The following is a 24,837-nucleotide window of genomic DNA, read 5'->3' as shown; positions in this document are numbered from 1 at the left end:
ACTTACTATAGAATGAACAAAAAAAATTAATGGTTACATATAATTAAATCCTTATGAAGGACATTTTTAGATTATGTTTATAACCAGAAAGTTTGGTAGGGCCATGGAATAGTGATTCCCAACGGGTATCGGAAGCGAACCGCAGAATTTAATTCTATTTTCTTCATAAATCATAGAAATTCTGACAAAAAGTAATAATACACTTTACCAGTGGCGACCGGTGAGTTATTTTACTGGGAGTTCACTTTTTTCACCTTTTGACTGCCGTAAAAAGGCATTTGCCTTCATCAAAACTTCACCAAAAAATCAAAAAAAAAAACTATTGGTTTTTTTAATTTAGTACATTTAAAAGAAATAATAAATAACTCACTATTTATTATTTGTTGTACCTCTAAAAACAGTTTTTCTTGAAAAAAATGGATTTTAAACTTTAACACAAACTATTTTGTTTTGACCGAATTATTAGTAGTACCGAAATATCTCGTATCTGGCAGTGACCGGGATTTATTGTTCATTTGTATGAGAAATCCATTCTTCTGTTTTTCATCGACACAAATTTTTCAATTACGCATTTGTTGAAGTCAGGAATCTCTTGTATCATTCTTTTTTCGATACTGAGCATACATAATGCGTTCAATCTTGATTGCGCGATGGTGTTTCTACTAAAACACTTGATCCGTTTGAGTGTGAAAAAACATCTTTCGCTTTCCACTGATGTCATCGGAATAGTAAAAATTAAATTTAATAGTAAAACCGTTTCCGTAAATGTGTCAATGAGATTTTTTTCGATTAAAATGTTTTATAATGCTGAGGCGCCATCAGCATTATAAAAATTATCCAAGCTGTAAATAACAGACAATTCATTTTTGAGTTTATTTTTATCTCAAAAGTCAGACGTATTACAGAGCTAGTTTGAAGAGATATCATAATTGATAAACATTGTGAATTTAGTTATCAAACTGAAAAAAAACTTGAAGTTTATTTTTAAATTGTACTTCGCCTAAATTTGAGAAATGTTGTCAACATGTGCAGAAATTTAAATGCGTACTGTGAAAAGAATTTATTTTTATAATAATATTGAATAAAAATTGTCATACAATAATTGTACGTGTGATACGGGATGTATTGTTTTAAAACCGATGAATCTGCGTTCGGGCCGAGAGCGACTTGAACTGTCGCTCCCGAGCACGTAGAAAAAATATTTACGTATTGCTGTTCCACGCGCCAGACGACGCTCTTTCTCATTGCAAAGAAATCGAAATTAGATTACTGGGCGCTTTGGTCGAGCGATGGCGAATATCGCTCACATCAACATATAATATTATTATTTAAAATAGCCGGTTAAAAACACATATTAGAATTTGTTTTTGTATATGAATTAATGACTACGGTAATAGATCAGAACACTTTTAATTAATCAAATATAAATTAAATACTCATTTAAAAAAAGTCTTTTCGCATAAATTGAGTGGGTGGGTGTGCACCGCTCCAACGCTCTCAAGGGAGAATCGCCACTGCACTTTACCCACATTTTTTTATACTACTAGTATGCCAAAGTAAAAAAAGTCGCTCGTGGTGCAATTTTATTTGGTATTCATAAAAATGTACTTTGTAAAATATGTACGCGATAGGATATTATATTTTCGATGAATGTTTATCATTAGTTAGCATTTTCTCCCTGGTAAATTATCTTCTATGTTGAAAGTTCACTGTTTTTAGAGTTGACAAATATAAAAAATGGAGCCTGATGAATATATTCTACTTTGCACTCAATTTCCTGTTTAATTCTATTTAACTAACAATCGGAGCTGGATTTGATAGTTTATGAAAATACATATGTACGATGGAATAGTTCTCACAGAAACTGAGTCAAGAATAATATAAAAAAAAGTATAAATGGAGGTTACCGACTTTATATTTTATTTTATATTTTATATTGATTGAATTATTTAAAAAAAATGCAATTAACAGTGTGACATATTAAGTCACTAAAGATAATGATTATAAGCAAGAGTTTATATTTGCTATCATTCAGAATAATTTTTATGGCTACCAATTCAATAAAAACAATGTGAAATCGCTATTATATGATACATATAAAAATGTCCCTCTAGTAATCTAGTTGGTCAAAACTCTGATGTGGTTAAATTCAAGTGAAATGCATAAAAAACGATAATTTGAAAGTCCGAATGAAGTTATAGGTCAACCTACGTGTATTGTTAAGTATTTTTCAGTGTGCCGCGAAAATATTATAATTTGAAAAGTGTGCCGTGACGTGAAAAAGGTTGAAATCACTGCTATAAAAATAAAATTTTCTTTAACTTTTTGTACATAATTATATTTTCCAACAGACTTCACTAAGCAATACTGTAGGTAGTAATATTAATAAATTAAAATTGTTATACATACCTCAATACAATCAAAAGCGGTCAACTTAACATTATCTGAATACATAGTAACAGCAATTAAAAATGTCCTGCACAATTTTATTTATATCAATGTATAAAAGTGGTTTATTAACATAGATAATATTATGAATATTAAGGTTTGCAATCCCAAAATCCCATTTGTTTGTTGATCCCAAAATTCCAAGACAGAAAATACCGAAATCCTGAAATTATAGGAAAAGCTTTCAAATATTTTTTTATCTATAATAGGTAGGTAACGTAATTTTTGTGGTTTTTAATAAACTAGGAATAAAAATCCGGAAACAGAAAAAACACTTTAAAGGTTGTCATAGAAGGACCAATGGATAGCAATCTTGACATATGTATTACTATAGAAAAAATATACATATTATGTATGTAGTAGGTGAGTAAATGAAAATTATACCAACAGCTAAAATGATAAAAACATGTCACTATCTTATAGTTTTATAATTAGCATATATAAAATTCACATCACCAACCAGCACTGAAATATATTTTATTTTGTAAAATGTTATGATTTCACCAATCCCGGAATTCCGAAATAAGTATCGGAATTGGGAAAATACTGATCCTGAAATTGTGGGATTTAAAATTCTGTTCAGGATTGCAGTCCTTGGTGAATATGGATGATTGTATTCAATTTGATTTATCTATCTATTCACTAAGCTCATTTCCATTATGCTTTCAATTAGCAGTGTTTAAAAATTCTTTGTATTTCTTTTCTTGCGCCAGTTGCAGTTTTTGCAGTTTCTTGACAAGTCCTTTGCTTAATTCCTGCCCTAATTGGTCGTGTGTCGGAAGACCCTGAAACAATGACGAAATACAGAAGAAATTAATAAAAGATGGATATAGCAAATTTATTTCCTTTTCATCATCGTGTTTTGATGGTCCTTGATGAGCATGATAATCTGGGCTGAGTCCTGAGTTCTTTCTACATCTTCCTTTCGGCTGACTATCGACAGTGGCAGCTCTTCAATTTGGAATCCCAATGATATACGTTAAAGTGCCCACCACCACCCGTCATATATACACAACCGTGGATATGCACGGCCGCTTTCTATGACGCTTTAAACGTGTCTGAAAGAAGTGATTTTAAGTGCTCATTCCGTCCCGAGACGGAGCCGCACGGGACTGATGCTGCAACCATGCACCGTAGTGCTTAAAGAAGAAAGTTAAGAAAGAAAATGTTTGTTTTTGGACTGGCTCTGCTGTCCGCTGACGTTAAGCGCTTTGTGTACCCGCATACTGAGTGTCACGAATTGAAATGGATGAGTCTACAGAAGAGTCGGGACTATCCCGCTCCCCATACGACGCTGCAAATTTCTCAAATGCCGCAAAGTTGGCCTCGGTTGCTACCAGATCTCCATGACCAATTGGGCCCGTGTGAGGACGGACCCTGGCAAACAGCTCCGCTCGTTCGAATTCCATAAGCGGGCAATCCAAGAGGATGTGTTCAACATCTTGGTGGTCATGCCCGCAGGTACAACCCGGCCCATCTACTATCAAGCCAAACTCGTGGAGTCTGGCGGCGAAGTTGCCATGGCCGGTGAGGAACTGGCTAATCCAGTGCGAAGGTTGGAGTCTTCTAGTTTGGTGCCTGCAGAATACGTCTGGAAAAAAACGGTAAGTGTGCCGCCCCTTGAGGGAGGCGGTCCACCTCGCCTGCCATGCCGCAAATGCGGTCTTGTACACAATGTCACTTACAGTCTTCCTGTAAGGAAAGTCCTCGGATCTCTGCGGTGGTGTCAGATGGACACCGGCGAGTATTGTGCTGATCCCCCTCAAGAGGAGGGTGATCGATCCTCTGACTTGGACGTGCAGATTGAGGGGTAGCACCCCCGCGAGTACGGCAAGCGCGTCAGTAGAAGTTGTGCGGTAGGCTTTGGTAAGCGAGATCAGCGCAAGTCGCTGCCCGCTTAATAGTGCGCATCTCACGAGAGTTAAGGAGTTTACTCGGGAATGCCAAATGCTGGAGGCGTAACCGGCAATTCCCATGAAAATTGCGCCGTATGCAACCTTAAGGGCTCTAGGCTTAAGTCCCCAATTGCTGCTCGCCATTCGGGCCATTCTCTGATAGGCCGAATTGGCCTTAGAGACGGCCGTCTTGGCGTGGTGAACGAAAGACAGCTTGTCATCAAGAATTACTCCCAGATACGTAACCCTTTCGGAGAAGCGCTCTGAGGTCTGGCCAAAGCGAACCGTGGGCGGCCGTCGAGTTATGTTGACCCGAGAACTACCCCCGAGGAGGACAGCTTCCGTCTTGCTCGGGGCAAAGGTCAGCTTGTTCAGCAACCCCCAATTAAGGATACTGCCCAAGGCGTCCGTGGCTGCACGCTCAAGTGCCGGTCGGCTCGTCGCCCCAACAAGCAGGAGCAAGTCGTCGGCGTACGCAACGAGCGTGCAGCCCGGAGGCAGTGGCAGGGACAGAACGTCGTCAAACAGAATGTTCCACAGAAGGGGTCCCAGGACGGAGCCCTGGGGACACCCCATGGTGGTCCTCCTGTGAATCAGGGTGGGGCCGGAGTCGTAGGTTATCTCCCTATTGCTGAAGTAGCTTTGAACTAAGACAAAGAGGTCCCCGGGGATCTGTTTCAGCCTAAGCTTTGCCAGAACCAAGGGCCACCACGCAGTATCAAACGCGCCCGCGATGTCGAGAAAAATCCCGGCAACGAGGTCCTTGCCAGAGCTCTCCACAGAATCGATCACAAAGCGAATCGCATCCTTGGTGGACTTTCCGGGTCTAAACCCAAATTGTCTTTGCGAGATTGGACAGTTTTCCGACAGGTGGGACTCAATCCTGCTGTTTATCAATCTTTCCAATATCTTCCCGAAGACGGGAAGGAGCGTAATCGGTCTATACGCTTTCGGGTCACAAGGAGGGCGACTGCCGGCTTTGGGGATCACCGTGAGATGACCCTTTTTCCAGCAGTCGGGGAATATGCCACTACTCATGCATTCTTTGTAGAGTTGCGTTGTCTCGTGTGAGGCAAGAGACCACACCCTTCTCGCTAGCGCGTTATCTATGCAGTCAAGCCCCGGGGCTTTGCCAATCAGGAGGCTGGCAAACAGGATCCCTAGTTCGGACATGGTAGTGGCTGCGGATCGCGGAGTGTTTAAGGGGAGCAGCGCATAGACGCGAAGCTGCTGAAATCGGTCGTTGTCAATGTCGAGCGACTCGTTGTCCTGCGGGATAAGAGCATCCAACAGGACTGTGGCGGACTCTTCAGAGCTATTGGTGAACGATCCGTCGGGGCGCCGTACCGCCGACATGACTTTTCCGGGCCGTAAGCCCAGCTTCATCACGCGGAAGGGGGGGCCCCATGGATCATTGCCACCCATTTCAGTGACGAACTCTCTCCAGTGCACCTTCTTAGCCTTACTGATTGCCTTTTTGAACTTGAGTCTAGTGGTCCTGTAGGTGACCGCAAGCGGATGGTCCGCGTGCAGCGGCCCCTCCAGCGATCTTCGCGCTGCTTGTAAGGCCCTTCTGGCCCTCCTCATCGTGTCTCTCAGTCTTGTCAGTCTCGGCTTCCACCAGGGTGCGAGGTTCGGCGGTCTCGGGGTCGTCCTTCCGATAGTGCCCTCCGCTTTGATATGGCAGTCATTGAAGATTGCAGCAGTCTCGTAACAGTTACCGGTTTGATGGACATTACTTTCAGCTTGTTGATAATAATTCACACAGCGCGTATGATCGAATCATTGTGGTCCCATAATGATGATATGGTGAAATGAGATGGGTATCGATATAGAGCAGATATTATTCGAGACGGCATTTACTTGGTAGAATTTCATTTTACAACAGTATATAGTAAAACCTTGTTAGTAAGAACACTGATAATTCGAAATGCGCCGTAATTCGAAATTTTCCCGAAAAAAAAGTCCCTTGAACATTATTTTCATATAAAACCATACCTTTAATTCGAATTTCGTTATTCGAAATGATTCCCCGGCATATAAAAATGTTCAATAAATCGTAATAAACTACACCATTTCATGAGCCAGTCATTGAAAATTGTGACAGACTTTTCTTAAAAAATCAAAAATTACTTATTTTAAGAAGGTAATAAAAATAATCCTGACATTTTATGACCCAATTCGGCACATATATGATCGGCAACAAAATTAATGAAAGTCAAATTTTTTTTTTTTCAAAATTTTAATACTTTTCCCCTATACATTTCATAATTCGTAATTTTTTTCGATTTCGGTTTTCATGGAATTGGTATTAACGAGGTTTTACTGTATTTTGATAATGGTGTGACAATCAATTAATAAAAAAATTTTGAAATACAATATACCTAATCAATATTATACAGATTATAAAATCTGTCAATACAAAACCTCCACTCTGTGGAGGCCCATATGATCCTATTAGGATCGGACATGGTCGAAAGAAAAAGAAAGAATATTATACTGTTGTAGTGCAGTGACTATAAAATAATTGAAAAATCATAACCTCTTCAAAAATATTTAAAGCAAATAAAATATTTTACCTTATCATCAAACTTTGAATATTTATCAGTCTCTTTTTTGAACATGTCAGTCGGTGGTATTCTTCTTTGCTGATCCTTCTCCTGTTGAAGTGCCAATTGCTCTAGTTTCTTCTTCTCTTTCTCGGCTAGTTTTTCTACTTCCGCTCGCTTCTTCTCTTCTTTTTCTTTAAGCAGTTGCTCGCGGGAAACTAATTTAACAGCACTACGATCTGTAACACAATATCCAATAAATATTTGGGAACTTTCAACACAATGATTAAACAACCACTGATATTGATGTATTTGAGGAATAGAAGCTATCTGGGAGCATAACTTGAAATAATAATTGCAAGATTTACCTTCTTTATCTTCTAATCTGACTCCAAGATTTGGTAACGTGTCATCTCTTAGTGTATCACACAGCGTAAGTATTTCAGTAGCTTTTACATTCCTTGCAACATCTCTAACTGATTGTCTGAATGATGCGATCACTTCCAAGTACGGCATCACGATTTCTTCAAACTGGAATATAAAAATATGTAATCCTGAATATAACATAAGAGATTTCTAAATCGCAAAAAGCTGATCGATACTATACCACATTGAAAATAAAGTTTGATAGATCGGGTGGGTAACAAGAAAGAGCATGAGGGCTGAGCAAGACAAGCCGATACCGACCACAGAGAATATACAAATACAACAATCATTTTTTGCACATGAAAAGAAATTGTATCTGCGCATCTCAATTATCAATACGTATAAAACAAATAATATTAGAATCATGAGTAAACACAGAATACCCAAGATATCAGACAATAATGGCCGGCAGATGCTTTTAAATTAATTAAGTTGCAATTTTATTGACTCACATTTCCAGTTTCATTTTGTCTGATTGGGAAACCAATTCCACCCCGAGGTCCTTGAATTGCTCCGAATATGTGAAGGAGTTCAGTGACATAACTTCCGACCCTTTCGAGTAAAGTGACACTCGGTGCATCAGGTGTATTTGGTGCTCCGTTTTTACTGTTCAAATAGATATTGGTGGCCGTGACCAATTCTCTTATTACATCTAAGGCGGTGCGGGTGTCTACATTATCTGTAATAAACATAAATAGATAACATTCATTAGATGTTCATGTAACCAATAAAATTTTACTATAAATTGATATTAAATGTGGGATTCTTGCTGATAATAATAATTGTTATAGGTACATATTGCACATATTCAAGACTAGGGAATCCAATCCCGGGATTCCAAATTTTTTCGATACCTATGAATCCTGGGATTAGTAAACATAATCCCGAAACTTTCAGGATTGATTTTTTTATTAATTAGAATTAGGGAATCCAATCCCGAGCCAAAATTCTGATCCCGGGATTTCAATTTGATAATCCCGGGATCCCGGGACTGGTCCCGGGATTGGCATTTTTTCCATTGTTAATATATTTTTTTTATATTTACAAATACCATTAATAAAATCGGTCAAAAATAAATCTGGTATAATTTATACTATTTAAGACATTTTTATACAATGTTTTCATTAGCTCGTATTCTTATTTGTCCGGTGGTTGTTTGTCCGGTACAAATCTTATAATCGATTTTTAACTAACTTCCCGGCTAGCTAGTGTATTTGAAACTTTTAGAATATACCAGAACACGATGCCAATGCATTCATTTAATACCTTTAGCCATCTTTTAAGCAGAATCGAATTCATTTTCAATTAATTCTATTTTGTATAGAAAGTTATTTCAGAAAAATCCGTAAAAAGTTAAAGACTATTATTGGTTACTAAGGCGGTTGTCCTAGCAACTAAATTATTAATATATACGTGCGTTACTATGGAAATCAAAATGAAATGTCAAAATGACATTTCAGTATTTTATATTTGTTTGTTTGTTTGTTTTTTATTTAATTAATACAAGTACAAGTTTGAGCATATTCAGTATAATAATTCAACAGAAAATTTAAAAACGTTGTATATAAAATGTTTTTTTTTATCTTGTAATTATTATTGTTAATTATGTTAATTGTTCAATCTTGAAAATACATAAGTTTAATGGAGTAAATAATGTTGTGATATAAATAATAATGTGAATTTAATATGAGATTGCTGTTTCTGGTAGTAAAAACTCATTAATTAAATTAGCTAGATTTAAAATAGTAAAGCATATCGTGGTTGGTGTATGGCCTTTCCGCTTCATAAATCTAATTAATCAGCCAAATATGAAACTGCTGTAAAACTTATGAGATCATGGTGGAATTACTTTGTTAAAAGTGCGAAAAATTGTTTTATTCCAATCTTTCTCATTTTTATTGATTTATGTGAAAAAATAAAATGAATCGGCAACTTACATATGGGTATAAATACAACTTCATCGAACTCAGTTTATTTCTAATTTAGTTATTTGTTATTAAAAGTATTTTTTCTGTTATTTTAGTTTTTATTTTATTTTCCATAAAAATTGATAAAAAATCAATCCCGAAATCCCGGGATTATGTTTACCAATCCCGGGATTCATAGGTATCGAAAATAGCTCGGGATTCGGGATCCCGGGATTGGATTCCCTAATTAGAATCAATTGGCTGGTATGTGTACAAAATATTCATGTTGACATTTGTATGTACCTGCACATGTCATAAGGGGAATCACCGGATGCTCAGAGATAATAAATAACCATTTTTTGCTGCCATACGCAAACGTGGGGGTCTAACAGGGTATTGCATGCGTACCGCACGACACTGTATCTTGATAGTGTCGCATAGCCTCTCCTACTCAATTCCTATCTCTACCTCCACGTGGTGAACCCTGGAAACCTGAGCAACTATACGTAAGATCAGGTAGTCAACCCTGGTGGAAGGTGTAGTCAGGGCTAACGGAGAAGGAAGAAATGGCCCTCCGAAAAGGGGGTTGGGCGTGGTGGGGCTAACAACCTCATCCCGTAAAAAACACATTATTACGAAACCACAACAACAGCCTTGGAAACCAGACACTAAACTCAGATAACCTGGCAAACGCTTTAAGGAAATACGATTTGGAACATGGAATACATTATCATTCTATCGACCAGTGGGTCTATTCTATACATATCGAACACTAAATTGATAAATAGTATCAAACTTAGGGTAGGTTTGTATCAAAATATTAGCACTTATTGTAACAATTACACGAAGTTGGATTTTATTGTTGCAATAAGTGCTATATTTTAACAGCACCTATCTTGCTGCTGTTAAAATATTGCACTTATTGCAACAATAAAAACCAGCTTCGTGTAATTGTTACAATAAGTGCTAATATTTTGATACAAACCTACCCTAAGTTTGATAATATTTATCACTTTATCACTTTAGCGGTCGATAAGCATAGAATAGACCCACAGTAGCACTTAAACTTCTTACAGAACAACTTATAAAATACCAATGTGATATTACGGCTCTACAGGAGATGCGATGGATAGGTCAAGGAGTGATGGAGAAACGAGACTGCACTATACTCTATAGCTGCCATGATAGTGAACATCACTTTGGGACTGGATTCATCGTAAGCAAACGAGTGAAACATTTAATTATTGGGTTCGAACCAGTCAACCCAAGGATCATGCGACTACGAATTAAAGGAAGTTTCTTCAATTACTCATTTATAAGTGTACATGCCCCTACAGAGGATAAGTCGGATGAGGAAAAAGAGGACTTCTACGATGCATTAGAAAGCATGTACAACAGTTGCCCAAATCACGATGTGAAAATAATACTCGGTGATCTAAATGCCAAAAAAGGACGGGAGGAGATCTACACTGCCATTGTCGGAAAACATAGTCTTCACAATGAAAGTAATGACAATGGTACCGACTAATTAACTGTGCAGCGTCACTAAATATAGTTATTGGTAGCACAATGTTTCCCAGTAAGGATATATATAAGGGAACTTGGAAATCCCCGGATGGGTGCACAATAAACCAAATAGACCATATTTTGATAGACAACAGGCACAGATCGGATCTAATGAGCGTCCGGACATACAGAGGGGCTAATGTAGACTCAGATCATTTCCTAGTGTGTGGAAAAGTTAGAGCAAAGATCTCAAACACCAAAAAGGAAATGGGAGCAAGAGCAAAACCCTTTGACACAGAGAAACTGAAGATTCCACAGGAACTGGCTCGGTACCAGGAGAGCTTGAACGCTCACCTGAGCGACAATGTTAAGGTTGGAGACCATGAAGAGGTGAATCAACACTGGGAAGAGTGCAAGACTGCCATAGTATCCTCAACTAATGATACCTTAGGACGCCGAAAAACAGGTGAACGATCAGAATGGTTTGACGAAGATTGCCGCGAAGTCATTACGAGAAAGAATGAGGCTTACTTAATGATGCTACAGAAGAAAACACGGGCATCAGACGATGAGTATAAAAAGCGCCGGCATGACGAAAAGAAACTACACAAGAAAAAGAAACGTGATTATTTAAAAAAGGAAATGATCCTACTCCAAGAACACTATAAAGCCCAAGAAAGTCGACTATTCTATAGAAAGATAAATAATGTAAGGAAGGGTTTCAAGCCTCGTATCACAATGTGCAAGGATGACGATGGCATGATACTCACAGAAAAGCACCGTATTCTTGCCCGGTGGGTGGGTTTCTTTGATCAACATTTAAATACACCCCATAATGATGCCAGCAACTCTAACATTAATACTCATGACCAGGAATCAGTACAAAGTGGCATGGATGATAACGAAGAACCACCAACATTAAATGAGGTAAAAGGTGCCATGTCAAGGTTAAAAATAAACAAATCGCATGGAATAGATAACCTACAGAGTGAATTAATAAAATGTTGGGGAGAAAGCCTGCTCAAACATTTGCATAGCCTAATCCACCAAGTATGGACTTCAGAAAAGATGCCAGAGGAGTGGAAGGATGGGTTGATTTGTCCCCTGCACAAGAAAGGAGACCAACTAGCATGTAGTAACTACAGAGGGGTGACACTCCTTAACTCTGCATATAAACTGTTGTCGATTCTGATATTCCAGCGGCTGGAACCCATTGTAGAAGGAATACTCGGGCACTACCAAGGAGGCTTTCGACGAGGGAGAGATCATGTGTCACTCAAATATTCACTCTAACGCAGATTCTAGAAAAGACCACTGAATTTAATATTAACACGTATCACCTGTTCATCGATTTTAAGGCAGCTTATGATAGCATTAATCGATACCGGTTATACGAAGCGATGCGAGAATTTGAAATTCCGACGAAAATAATTAAACTTGTAGAGATGACAATGACACCAGTACAATGCCGAGTGAAGCTTCAAGTGGAAATATCCGAGCCATTTATATCACTGAATGGCCTCAGGCAAGGTGACGCTCCGGCATGCCTTCTTTTCAATATTGCGCTAGAAAAGGCGATACGGGATGCAAAGATTGATGCCCATGGCAGTGGCACGATATTTACTAAGCCTGTGTAGCTGCTGGCGTATGCCGATGATATCGACATCATTGCCATATCAGAATTGGCACTGAAAAAGGCATTCACAGCACTAGAAGCCTCTGCCAAAAGAATGGGTTTGCAGATAAACGAGGCAAAAACTAAATACATGCCTGTCTATGTCACACCACGAGAAGTCGCACCAAAGTTAGATATTGGTGCATACAAGTTTGATACGGTCGACAGTTTCATATACCTTGGATCTCTTGTAACTCGACATAATGATATTACAGAAGAAATCAACAAGAGAATCATGTGTGCGAATAAATGCTACTTTGGCCTGTTAAGACATTTTAAGTCCCGCATATTATCTCGCTGAACTAAAAGCATTCTTTACAAGACACTAGTAAAGTCAGTGCTCACCTACGCATCGGAAAGCTGGACATTAACTCTGCGAAATGAACGAGCCCTGAACATCTTTGAAAGAAAAATTCTCCGCCGTATATTATATGGACCGATCAGGGATGGCACCAATTGGAGGAGAGGATATAATGCTGAGCTCTACGGGCTGTACGAAGATTGCAGCGCAATTCAATCAATCAAGATTGCGAGACTGCGATGGCTAAATCATGTGCACCGTCATTATGAATGACAATGAACCGGCAAAGAGAGTGATGTCCATCAATCCAATAGGACGTAGAAGAAGAGAGAGGCCAAAGATTCGCTGGTTGGATGGAGCTGCCAGTGACTGCCGTATTCTGGGGGTACCAAATTGGAAAGCGGCCACACTGGATAGGGACAGGTGGAGGGAGCTGTTGGAGGAGGCCAGGACCCACACCGGGTTGTCGCGCCCCTGATGATGATGATACGCAAACGTAATAAGATCACAAAAACAATAAATCTGTTTTGGTCTGGTTAATCTGGTTAAAACCAGTTAGACGCCACTGACGAGTTGGCATGTGAACGGCGTCTAACCACCAGTGCCACGGTCGTGCAGGCACGCACTTGTTTCTACGCCGAATTTTATGAATGTGTTTTAAATTTCTCATTGAAGTGAAAGGTCCCCATTTTTATAAGAGTTCAGGTTGAAAGAGAATAATTGAAAATCAAAGAGTGCAAGCAGGCATAATAATAATATATGAGTGAAGTATGCAAAACAGTATTTTTGTCAATGAAGATACTCGCACACACACGAGATTTTTTGTTTATAATATCACCTGACTGTAAGGGCTCATAAATTTGCCCATAAATCTGTGTAAATAATGGTCTGCGTCTACAGGTTTAGTCAAAATATAATGGTCCACTTGAAATTTGCTTATTCAGTAACACTATAATTTTTTTATTGTTTAACTGTTTAATTGTCAACAAAATATGTTATTTTAATTTTAATTGAACTTGTATTTGTATTTCTTATCTTTTCTTAGGGTGATGTCTTTACCTACCAGAGGCACCTAGCGGACAAATACGAAGGTTGCAATTTCAGACATTTTTTTGAAAATTTACAATTTCAACGGTACTTTTTATTTTAAGTCAAAGATAAACTTACGATTGTAAAAAATTAAATAAAATGTGAATTTGCTGAATCAGACCCCACCTTATTATTACATATATTTTATGGTCATATTTATTATCAAAATTTAGCTTATTAAGTTTTCTAAGCATCACCTAAGAGATTTTTGACTAATTCATAGTTTTAATATTTTTTATATTTATTTAAAAAAACATTGATTTTTATAAAAATATAAATGTGTATAACTTGAAGTCCTTTTTATTTATATCAAATTTTATTTAGGTAGTGTCCCAATATTGAAGCTCGATTTGATATAAATAAAAACGATTTCAAGTTATACACATTTATATCCGGTTAAGATTATTGTATGTAACACAAAATTGATGAGAACTGTTTTAAGAAGTGCCAGAGTGCCAACCAGACGCGCTCTACACCATTGTGCACGGCGGTAAAATCTATGTATCTAAAGGTGTACAAGCATGTTGTACATTTTAGAAACACACCACTAAGAGATCCACTGTAGCCAAGATAGAGATCGCTGTCATAAGACAAGAAAATTCACAATGACCGTTTATGGAAGTTTGAAATTCTCTTAGTTATATTATATAAAAATGTCATTCTTATGACTATTATGCCGATATGGAAGTATATATTATGTATGGCTTACCACAAAGAGCGCTATGCACTAAATCTTGTGTGGTCATAAGTTTAGAGTAGAGTTGTGATTCACCGCTAAACCAACAGCCTCCTTGACTTGCTCCTGTGCCGCATCTTATTCCATCTTTGATACTGAGGAAGAATTCCTGTCAACACAATGAATCATATGTACCTTCCAGAGATTGCTAGCATAAAATATAATTTATTTTATCAATGCTAAATCTACTCAAAATATACAAAATAATAAGATATTATGTACATAGAAATGAAGGTAATGTTATGTAAGGATAGAAGTTTATTAGTAATAAATAATAAATAAGAATAGTATATAAGAACGGGCGATAGACATCGCATTGAACAAATCTGTCTGGCACCAAACATTCCATGGACAGTTCACAAGACAAAATAGGGAAATACATGTTTAATTGGTCAAAATATAGTATTTATAGGGAAAATTTTATTTTTACTTTATTTGGTCATTTACAAACATAAAAATAACATTGACAGACTGGCAATGTATGAGAAGTCAGTAATGGATAAATTTATGTCTAAATAGCAGTGGTATGGTGTCATATTATTCATTTAAGGGTGAGTGCGAGTGAGTTAGAAAACTCCAATTAAATACAATCTATTGATAATTTTATAATTATGTGATTACGGGAAGCACACACTGGTTGAACACTTTCCGCTTTAGGCACAGTGGAAGCTCACTTTTGAAGACATTATTCAGGCGGCCAAAACTGAATAAATCTATACAAAATGTTATGTTTTTGGAAGTTAGATTATGAATAGTATTGTGTTTTATGAATATTTTCATCATTAAAATGTAGTTTGATTAGTTCTTTAGGTCACAAAGCGATTTTTGAGAAATAGTTTTAACATGAATTGTTCCTAATTTTAAAAAAATCAATTTTTCTAGAAAATTTGAATAAATGAACTTGAAATCCTTCTTATTTATATCGGATTCAAGCTTTGGTGTTGTGACTACGTCAAATAAAAAAAATGCGTTAAAATTAAGAAAGTTTAAAGAAATAAATTAGAACTTCTCATAGTACATTTCAATGTTATTAATATTCATTAAATAAGGTGTACTATTAAAAATCGGTTTTCCAAAAAATGCAAATTTCAGATGTGGACTTTTAAAATTTGTTGGTTTATTTTTTAACTAAAGAAAATATTTCAATAATTACGTATTGATTATTTAAAATGAAAGTTATCAACAAAATGTATTAAATTGTAGATTTAACTGAAAATATTACTATCCGCCTTAAACTATGCAAGTAAAATATGTACATAGCAATTATAATAACATAAAAAAACAGCATTTTTATTGATTTTAAAATATAATTTGAATCAAAATGTTCAGTACTAAATAAACTGGCCATGGACTGCGGTGGGCAGGTTAACTCTTTGTGAAGCCTAAATTATGAAATCAAGTACGTCGGTACGGCCTCCTAGTATCGTTTGTGTGACATAAATTGAATTTATAGAACAACTTACAAATTATTATTCTTTAACTTGACAATGGTTATGCATTGAAAAAATGTACTGTAAATAATATTATGTATAATGATAAATGCGTATTGCAATCGATTTTAAGTCAGCTTCATTCTATTATATTCTAAAGTCATCATACATTCATTCATCTTTTATATAGGCATGCTCATTCATCTACTATGTAGTTATTCAATGTCGTTGAATGAAATTCCCATATCTGTTTAATGGTTTGATGGCTAAGGTCATTGGTTGGCTGGTTACCGCAACTCAATACAATAACTTACATTGAGCATTTTTTCATATTGCACAGCCATCTCCATGGTGTTGGGAGAGTAATCGAGGGTGTCTTTCCAGGAGTGAAGCAAGAATGCAAATCGGAGTTGAGTTGACGAATTCTTTTGCAGCGCATCCTGAATCGTGATAAAGTTTTTGAGAGATTTCGACATCTTGCAGCCCGCAATTGTCAGATGACCGGTGTGGAGGAAGTATGACACCCAGTTAGGGCAATCAAAATATGCCTGTAACCAAAATAATGTAATCTTGTTAGTTACTTACTTTTATATAAAAAATATTTAAATATTTAGGTAAATTGAATTTTCATACAGTTTTAATTTAATTTAGGAGTATGTGAGTAGTACATGCTGTTCTCCGTTCTGTTAATAATTTGGGGGTTGATATCATATTTGTATTTTGTAATGATATGCCCTTTCGTTACACATTATTATAAAATGGCATATTTTAAAAGTTGTCTTTAATACATTGATCGCCAACTAGTTTTACATAAAATAGTTAAAAAATGATTATTTGTTTCTAAGGTATTATTTGATAGGTTATGAAAGAATATAATGTTTTTTTTTATAACGCGGACGAATTTGAAAGTCAGATTTGAGGAGAGGCGGGCTCCGCTCAGCCGAGGGTTGTGAGAACCGCGAAGAGTGGATGCAGGCTGCGGTGTTTTGGGAAAGTTGATGGTTCGGTCCGCCCTTTGAGGTGGTCTCCTGTGGGAGACCTTTATCTGGTATCATCGTTATAAAAGTGAATAAATGTACAGAGAAAATCGTAAACTAAAATGTCAACGAATTTTTCTCATTACATCCGAGATCTCGCTATTTCCGTGATCGTAATAACCAAGTTCGACTGTATTCCAAATACTGCTATTACTAGGTGTTTATGATCTTGTCTTTATTTTAGGACATTATCGAGTTGAAAAATAAAATAGATATAAAAAAGTGGTTGTTACCTCGCTTTGAGCTAATTCATTGTCATGATGAGGGAATTTAAGATCGACACCGCCCGTGTGAATATCCAGTGATTTCCCGCACACTTCGGAGGCCATAGCGGAGCACTCTATGTGCCAGCCGGGCCGCCCCAGACCCCATGGAGATTCCCAAGATGGTTCACCGCTTTTTGAACGCTTCCACAATGCAAAGTCGTTTGGTGATTGTTTTTCGCCAGTCTCTTCAGTCAGGTCACCTGCCATTATTGTAAACAATAAATAATGTAGGTACATATTGGAATTGTTTCTTAAATCAGCCTTAAAGTCCAGTATGGATTTTTATCGTCGACGTAAGAAATTCTCGTCTACTTGAAATGTTTTTGGTCTACGAGAAATGGTTGCTGGCCATTTACTAAACCTTTTAGAGTAATGCTTTTGATCCAAGTATACATTGAAAAACCAATTTCCCAGAAACATAGGCTTCAGAAGCTGACATTCTCACCGTGGACGGAATTTCATAGATATCAAAATAAAAATGAATGAGAAATGTTATTGAACTGAGTGCTCAAAATTATTTTGAATTCTAAATTAAATGTATTTAAAATGCAATGCCATGGTAATCAATTGATTTGAAATGCACACAGTTAATATGGCCTGGGGATATATTACGAGCTGTGATGCGAGACAGTGAAACGACGCACTGGGTGCACTTTGCCATACACCGAACATCGCATTAAATGAGTCCTGCGTACTAATGTAATAATAAGTACCTTCTCCTTCTTGTAATGAAGTGGTGTCTCCATATGCTTCGGGAACAAGTTTTGCATAATGATGTTTATCTCTCTTGTCGAATTCTCCAACATTAAAGTACACGGAACCATTTGCTTCATAGGCCAATCCGTTGCGTATAATCTGCTGAATGAAATTTATTATCTCCATAATGTATTCACTGACTCTCGTTAAAACATCAGGCGGCAGTACCTGCAAAGAAATAGAAGGTTAACCAACAATATCATTTTTCTTTCATAAATCATAACGAATCAAAAAAGTTTTGTGAGACTGAATACTAAAGATTAACAGAAAAGATGATAGGACCGACTGAATTTGCTCGTTATAAGCGTTACTCATGCATGCTCATATACCTTTTGGTGGGTGTTTTCTTTATGTGGTAACAAAATTTCAAATCAGCATAGTGCTTGTTCCTTAACAGAATTATTACGAACAGAGTTAAAATTGGATATGATTTCACTCTTGTCCATTTACCTGATGGATCCATCATACCAATTGTTATTTTTTATGGTGGCGTTGAATTTTTTTTATACAATAACGGTAACGTGAAAAGATGAAGTTTGAAAAATACTGACATATCGAAAGTAAAAGCCCAAATTAAGGTTATGCTAGTTAGCGCTCCATAAAATGACGAAATAATATCATAGTTTAAGGGCTAAGATATGAATACTAGGTTAGTTTCGTGATGCTAGATGTATATCCGCACAACGTTGATGGATAGACAGTGCGTTGGAGATCTGTCAAATCCGGCGGTTTGCAGCGCAGTTTCTTAGCCTTTATAAAGAAGTAGAAAGCTTGGGGTCAGTGAGAAGTGACACAAAATTAGATGTGATTTTTTCAAGCATGGAATTTATGAAATACCGATAATAATTAATTACCTAAAAGTGTGTTAATATAATACACGGTAAACAGTGCCTTTTTTTACTCGAGTATATTATGTTAGATATTAATAATTATGCTTACGTTTAATGCTTTCATATCGTTTTGAAACTCCTTCTCCCAATATCTAGGAAGAGTTGCGAAAATATTGTTATCTTTGACAGTATTGCCATGTTCCTTGTCCAGCCATTGAGAGAGAGGATCTCTGGCAGCTTCCAGGAAATCCAGTTTGTTTGCTTCTATTTTCGAAGCATCATTGGACTTAACAGCATCTTTTAAGTTCTCCACAGCAGACGTCATACTGAGAATATAGTAAGGATTGCAATAAGTAAACATACATAATTGGTTAGAGTGAAAATAATCAATTAAAAATATGCCGGTTTGTTTTAAACGGAAATAAAGCATATTTGCATCCAGGACATGCATACTGCATTAATTAGGGTTTATTGAATGGTTAATGAACAACACAACCAACGGTTTTTATAAGAATTTTACTTGAAAGAGACTGTAAACCTGAACAAAATTAAAATCAATAGAAGTTCAACTAAAACTTGAATAGCATACTTGTTTAGCATTTTCGTGATCATAAACTTTTTATCAGGATCAGTAGTCCCTTTAGCATTTTCTTCGAACAAGTCCATAACTGTTTTAGCATCGCTAAGAATTTCTTCTAAAGATTTCACTTCAGCAATATATTTATCGTAAAGATGATTCTGTCTAGCCCTTCGGATTATTTTGTCATCAATGTCAGTTATGTTCATGACGTAGAGCACCTTGTAGCCAAAGTAATCTGACAGAACTCTGCGAAGGATATCAAACGATATATAGGACCTGCAAACAAAATAAATGTATAATTAAATAAAATTATTTAATAAACCTGATTATCAATTTGTATGGTATTTTTTACACGACCACAGTTCAAGAAAATAGACTAATTATTTTTTACGCTGGTTTTGCTTTGACACGAATATAAAAATTAGAAACTACAAAAATGATTATTAAAAAGCAATCGAATGATGTGGGACATGCTTTTTTTATAGATATTATTGCATTGAAATATTGTAATAGTGAAAAATTTATTGGAAAAGCTTTTAGTTTATTTCGTAAAGGTTTAATGCGTAACAGCCAGGGACGTTCATCAGTGACGTCCCATGGGTGTAAGTAGGGCAAGCGTTGCATAGGGGCGGTGAATAAAGGAATGAATACAAATATTACAACTTTTTAAAGCAGTGGCGGTTTTCTATGAAGCAAACGATGCCTTCGCTTCATTATAAAGTTTTGAAATCTTAATCTAAAAATAATCGAAGCATAAAAAATCCTTATTGTAAGTAAGTATTGTAATACCCATTGTAATACATATTGTAATGGTGGTTTATTGTATAACCAACATTTTTTACAAAGGTGTCTCCAAACCTGTCAGTAACACTGATCTCCATAGACCTCTACGTAAGTACCTAAAACCACCACTGAGAGTAGGTTTCATGGAAATGCTCTAATTCTCGGTAGATGGTGTGTATGTAAATTTAACAATTTTTTGTGTATCTGTCTGTTGAAGATAGCCGAAAATCAATAAAAAAAAAAGGTAAGTAGGTAGGAACTAACGAATTTGCAGATAATTTATGTATATAAAACTGAATGTTTGTTTGTTTGTCCCGTATGCGTTCCTATACTATTCATCCGATTGCGATGAAACTTTGGTGAGTTGTTGTGTGCACACCCGCGAAGGTTTCTGAATTAGAAAAACCATCTTCATCTTCATTCTATCTTCTTTTATTCGTATGGTTCCTATACCATTCATCCGATTGCGATGAAACTTTGGTGAGTCGTTGTGTGCACACCTGCGAAGGTTTCTGAATTAGAAAAGCCATCTTCTTCTTCTTCATTCTATCTTTTTTTATTCGTATGGTTCCTATACCATTCATCCGATTGCGATGAAACTTTGGTGAGTCGTTGTGTGCACACCTGCGAAGGTTTCTGAATTAGAAAAGCCATCTTCTTCTTCTTCATTCTATCTTTTTTTATTCGTATTGTTCCTATACCATTCACCAATTGCAATGAAACTTTGGTGACTTGTTGTGTGCACGCCCGCGAAGGTTTCTGAATTAGTACAACCATCTTCTTCTATTTGTATGCGTTCCTATACCAAATTTGGAAAATCCATGCTTCTCACATAGACAGCTGTATGTGGCCTGCTCACGCGTTGGAAAGCCTTCTGATTTATTCGTGTACGCACCAGGCGGAAAAAGTAAAAAATATTGTGTATCCAAAAGCACTTCAATAAACAGAATTAAAACATAAACATTTTATTTTTTTGAGTGGCATTGCAACGCATGCCGGGTACTCGCTAGTTTGAAAATAAAAATGAAAAGGGACGGCATTTTTAAGACTGTTTAAGGGCAATACTTTGCCTAGGGACGTCACTGTCATTCATTGGTTGGCCTATGTGTATTAGTCAGTATAAAACATTGATATACTACTAGATGAGGAGTTCCCATACAAGTGTCATTTTAAAAATGTACCACAAAAGAAGATATTACGAATATCGTCTTATGGTACGTTTACATTTGACACTAATATCGTCATATTTATGTATGACACCATATTCACTTAGTGTAAACAGTAATTATATTTGTATCAGCCACTTATTTTGCGTGTGTCGACACTCACCTGTCATTTATTCCAACTACTTATATACGCAAATGTAAACACCACGTATACGACAAGTCCGAACTTGCAGCGATATATCACCGAAGTTGAGTTGCCGTCTACTTTTATGTCAAGCATCTGACACATTATTCGTAGTTTGACAGCTGGTAAAGTTGATATTATTTCAGAAACAGTATGCAATAAATTATTATCCATGATGAGTGATAAAAAGAAAGTTAAAGACAGATTTTGACGAATTAATTGATCGATATTATTTAATATTATTAGACTTCACGGTAAAAGTGCACGGGAACTGTCAAAATATTCCCAAAATTCTTCTCGTACATCGTTTGCATCCAAGGAATAATTAATTATTACTTCCTTGCTGTTCTAGAGGTAATAGGTTATGTGTTGATTCCTCATTTCGCCAAATTCCATTTTCTATTTCACCTGTTTCGATATTCTCTTTATCAAAAAATATTGATAAGAGAATACAACTGACAAGGTTTTTGAGAAGTATGCGAAATAAATGTCCGAATAAGTTACAATGCCGTATGTAAACACCGCATATATTTATTCCAATGTTGCCTTTGAATAAAGTGTCGAGACTTTATTTCAACGAGAAGTATACGAGAATTTTATGTCAGATCCATGCAGGTGTAAACAGTAAGTGAAATTTTATGTCAGACACATAAAATAAGTATAAGTGTCAGATGTAAACGTACCATTATAATATTTCCTTGTAGGTATAATGCGTTAAGACCGTTAACATGGATTCCTAAATTTCACCCGTATTGCCCTGGCTGTAAAACTAAATTTGCGTTCTTGGAATAGTGACCCTAAAGCGTCAATTACATTGAGCTTTTTTACGAGCTGATTATTGGCAAATTTATAATCTGCCTGTAAATTCGCCCAGTGTAATCATCGAACAAGCTAATAAGCAGGTTGTAAACACTCCACCGAGAAAAGTTGAAAGCCGGTCAACTTTATAAGCTACACGCCGGCTTGTGGGCGTATCGCGTCTGCGCAGTAGAGCGTGGTGGTGGAAAAACGAACTACTCATTTTGAAATTTACCTTTTTGACGTTTAATGGAAACATTATTATGGAGCGTAGCGACCTCCCGGCAAAAAAACGAACTACGTTCCGTCAAAATCGCTCGCTGGCTTGTGGCTTTTCAGCGAATGGAAAATTTTGTGTGTAATCATGAAATCGCAGTAGCTGAACCGCCCGCTTTTAAATTTGCCAATAATCAGCTCATAAAAAAGCTCAATGTAATTGACGCTTAATGGTGTCTGCAACCCAAAGCTTGCAAACTACCAAAAATTCATGTCGGCGGACAGAGCAAGTCGTCATGCACTGACTATTAGTTAGAGTAAGATGCAAGCTAGATCGGGCTTACCCATAATTATTGCCAGGTCGTTTTCGAGACAAATATTAAGTGAGCTTATATCGAGTTAAGTCCGCTGATATTAAAACAGTAAGTTTTAACACTGGCCGAGTCGCTGAAAATCGGGCGTTATTTTAAGAAGCATATGATTCATCCAGTAGTATATCAATGGTATAAAACCAATGAGATGTCGGCTGATTGATATGAGACAGTTTAGTCATTAACCTTTTCTATACTTCACGATATTACTATGGCAGAATTTGACAGGTCGCAGATTTTTAACGACATGTTGGATGTAGAGCGAAGCTCTTACTACAATCACTGTAATACTGATAATTTGTAGCTTAGAATTTCATAATTATTCAAACAGATGTCACTGTGTGTTTAATTTTTTAGATTATTCAAATCAATCGACAATGGCTAGTAAATTGAGTTTAAAGTTGGATGAGATACTCGCGGAATTTGTAAGTGCGGTTTGTCAATCATGGCCTCATAGAGCGAGATATCTCGCTGAAGGAATAGAACCCATTAAGGCCAAGCCGCAGATGGACCAGAACTGAATGTGAAGTGTGAATAATTTTCGCTTGCTAAGGCATCTCTATGAGCACAGCAATACATTTCAAACCTCATATTATTCATAATATTATCGAACTAAAATTTTAAGTAAGTACCTATAAATAAAAAAAATAAAATGATTTGTTTTGAGTTTGTGAATAATTTGACATTCATTTAGGGTTAATTTTAAGTAATGGGACTCGTGTTCTACTTTTAAATTTATATTGTATATTTTTTGACACACCAGTCTTGATAATGTAACCATGCAAAAAGAGAATGGGGAGTATATTATATAAACTCTAAAATGTTTATTTATATAAAAATGATGTAATATCCATTGACATGAATGTGAAGTATTTATTTACTACCAACCAGTTTACAATCTAGGTACATGTATATTTTAGGTATTATTAGATGATCAGATTGTTTGAACTTGAAGAGGAAATCGTATTGGAATGATTTAGACTTGAACAAGTGCAGATTCGATTTATTCTAATGCGCAATAATTAAGCAAGGCATATGTGATTATTGTTACGGTTGCTATCCTTCACTGCATTTACATCAAGTTTATTGCATCACTTTCTCTAACTCGGTGGTGCTCTGGCTATGTTGTGTTTTCTGTCACAACTATAAAACCTCATACTAATGTTGTAGGTATGTGTATAGCTGTTTTATACTATGGATTCATTGATACCTTGCATGTCCCATATGGGATGCATCATATACAGTGGGTCCACAGCTGTACCATGTCACATTATTTCCATTAAGAGGGACAAATAGTTCCTTCTTCCTTGTCAAACTGTTGAACAGTTTGAGAGCAGGTCTCTCCGACTCGCTGGGGCGAATCCAATTAGGTTGACTGCGTTTCGCCATTTATTTGACTAAAAATACCAAAATTATTAATTACTAAAGTACTACATTAGTATGAAAACATTTTTTATTCATAGGTTTGGTAAATCTAAAATTGGAATAATCTAGCAAGTATAAGGTTTAGAATTATTCAACTTCTCCATACAATAAGAGTTATATTTTTAGATCGGGTAGTAAAATATGAATCGAAATTATCATACTGGAAGAGTGTATTCTCGTTAGGTATTACACTTTAATGACACGAAGCACGATTATTATGAGGTTATAATAATGTTGTTTATAGAGATCCAAACAGTCTTACATTACAAATAAAAAACTATATTTACTTAAATAATTAAAAAATACCATACCAATGACTGAATCAAGAATAATCTATTATTTTATATTCTTTTTTAATGATGTAAAATTCACCGGCCTTGCACAAATTTTCGAATAAATTTGACACGTAAATTCTGAATCATAGATATACTGAATTATCCAACATCCTACTCTTTACTCTATG

At 36.2% G+C, this 24,837-nt stretch overlaps 1 protein-coding gene across 3 annotated transcripts; it reads right to left on the bottom strand.

Annotated features, from left to right (window-relative positions):
• Nucleotides 1-1,369: 1,369 nt before the first annotated feature.
• CysRS (cysteine--tRNA ligase, cytoplasmic) lies at nucleotides 1,370-24,789 on the bottom strand. 3 transcript variants are annotated; one of them, XM_085959046.1, is made up of 12 exons: nucleotides 24,662-24,789; nucleotides 24,160-24,346; nucleotides 19,441-19,707; nucleotides 18,961-19,177; nucleotides 17,979-18,189; nucleotides 17,233-17,465; nucleotides 16,277-16,510; nucleotides 14,506-14,641; nucleotides 7,771-7,997; nucleotides 7,261-7,423; nucleotides 6,923-7,131; nucleotides 1,370-3,233 (listed from the first exon to the last, which is right to left on the bottom strand). In XM_085959046.1, exons 2-12 carry the CDS (start codon nucleotides 24,336-24,338, stop codon nucleotides 3,114-3,116), a joined length of 2,196 nt encoding a protein of 731 aa, XP_085815172.1. In that variant the 5' UTR covers nucleotides 24,339-24,346; nucleotides 24,662-24,789; the 3' UTR covers nucleotides 1,370-3,113. The 3 variants fall into 3 exon arrangements, with proteins under 3 accessions (XP_085815172.1, XP_085815170.1, XP_085815171.1); XM_085959044.1 differs by having other exon boundaries at nucleotides 24,681-24,789; XM_085959045.1 differs by having other exon boundaries at nucleotides 24,686-24,789.
• Nucleotides 24,790-24,837: the final 48 nt, after the last annotated feature.

The sequence above is a fragment of the Rhyacophila brunnea genome, unplaced genomic scaffold (assembly GCF_057557595.1).
Source record: "Rhyacophila brunnea isolate RB1 unplaced genomic scaffold, BYU_Rbru_1.0 scaffold_8, whole genome shotgun sequence".
Taxonomy (NCBI): domain Eukaryota; kingdom Metazoa; phylum Arthropoda; class Insecta; order Trichoptera; family Rhyacophilidae; genus Rhyacophila; species Rhyacophila brunnea.
Note: the sequence above shows the minus strand (reverse complement) of the source record. Positions and strands in the feature narration are given on the sequence as shown.

What these genes read in the sequence shown, in the direction of transcription:
- CysRS (XM_085959046.1), bottom strand. Translation starts at nt 24,338, where the DNA reads ATGGCGAAACGCAGTCAACCTAATTGGATTCGCCCCAGCGAGTCGGAG. An exon ending in ATGAATTAGCTCAAAGCGAG is followed by an intron (nt 16,511 to 17,232) that starts GTAACAACCACT and finishes TTTTGGTTACAG; the next exon opens with GCATATTTTGATTGCCCTAA. An exon ending in CAGATTAGAAGATAAAGAAG is followed by an intron (nt 7,132 to 7,260) that starts GTAAATCTTGCA and finishes ATTGTGTTACAG; the next exon opens with ATCGTAGTGCTGTTAAATTA.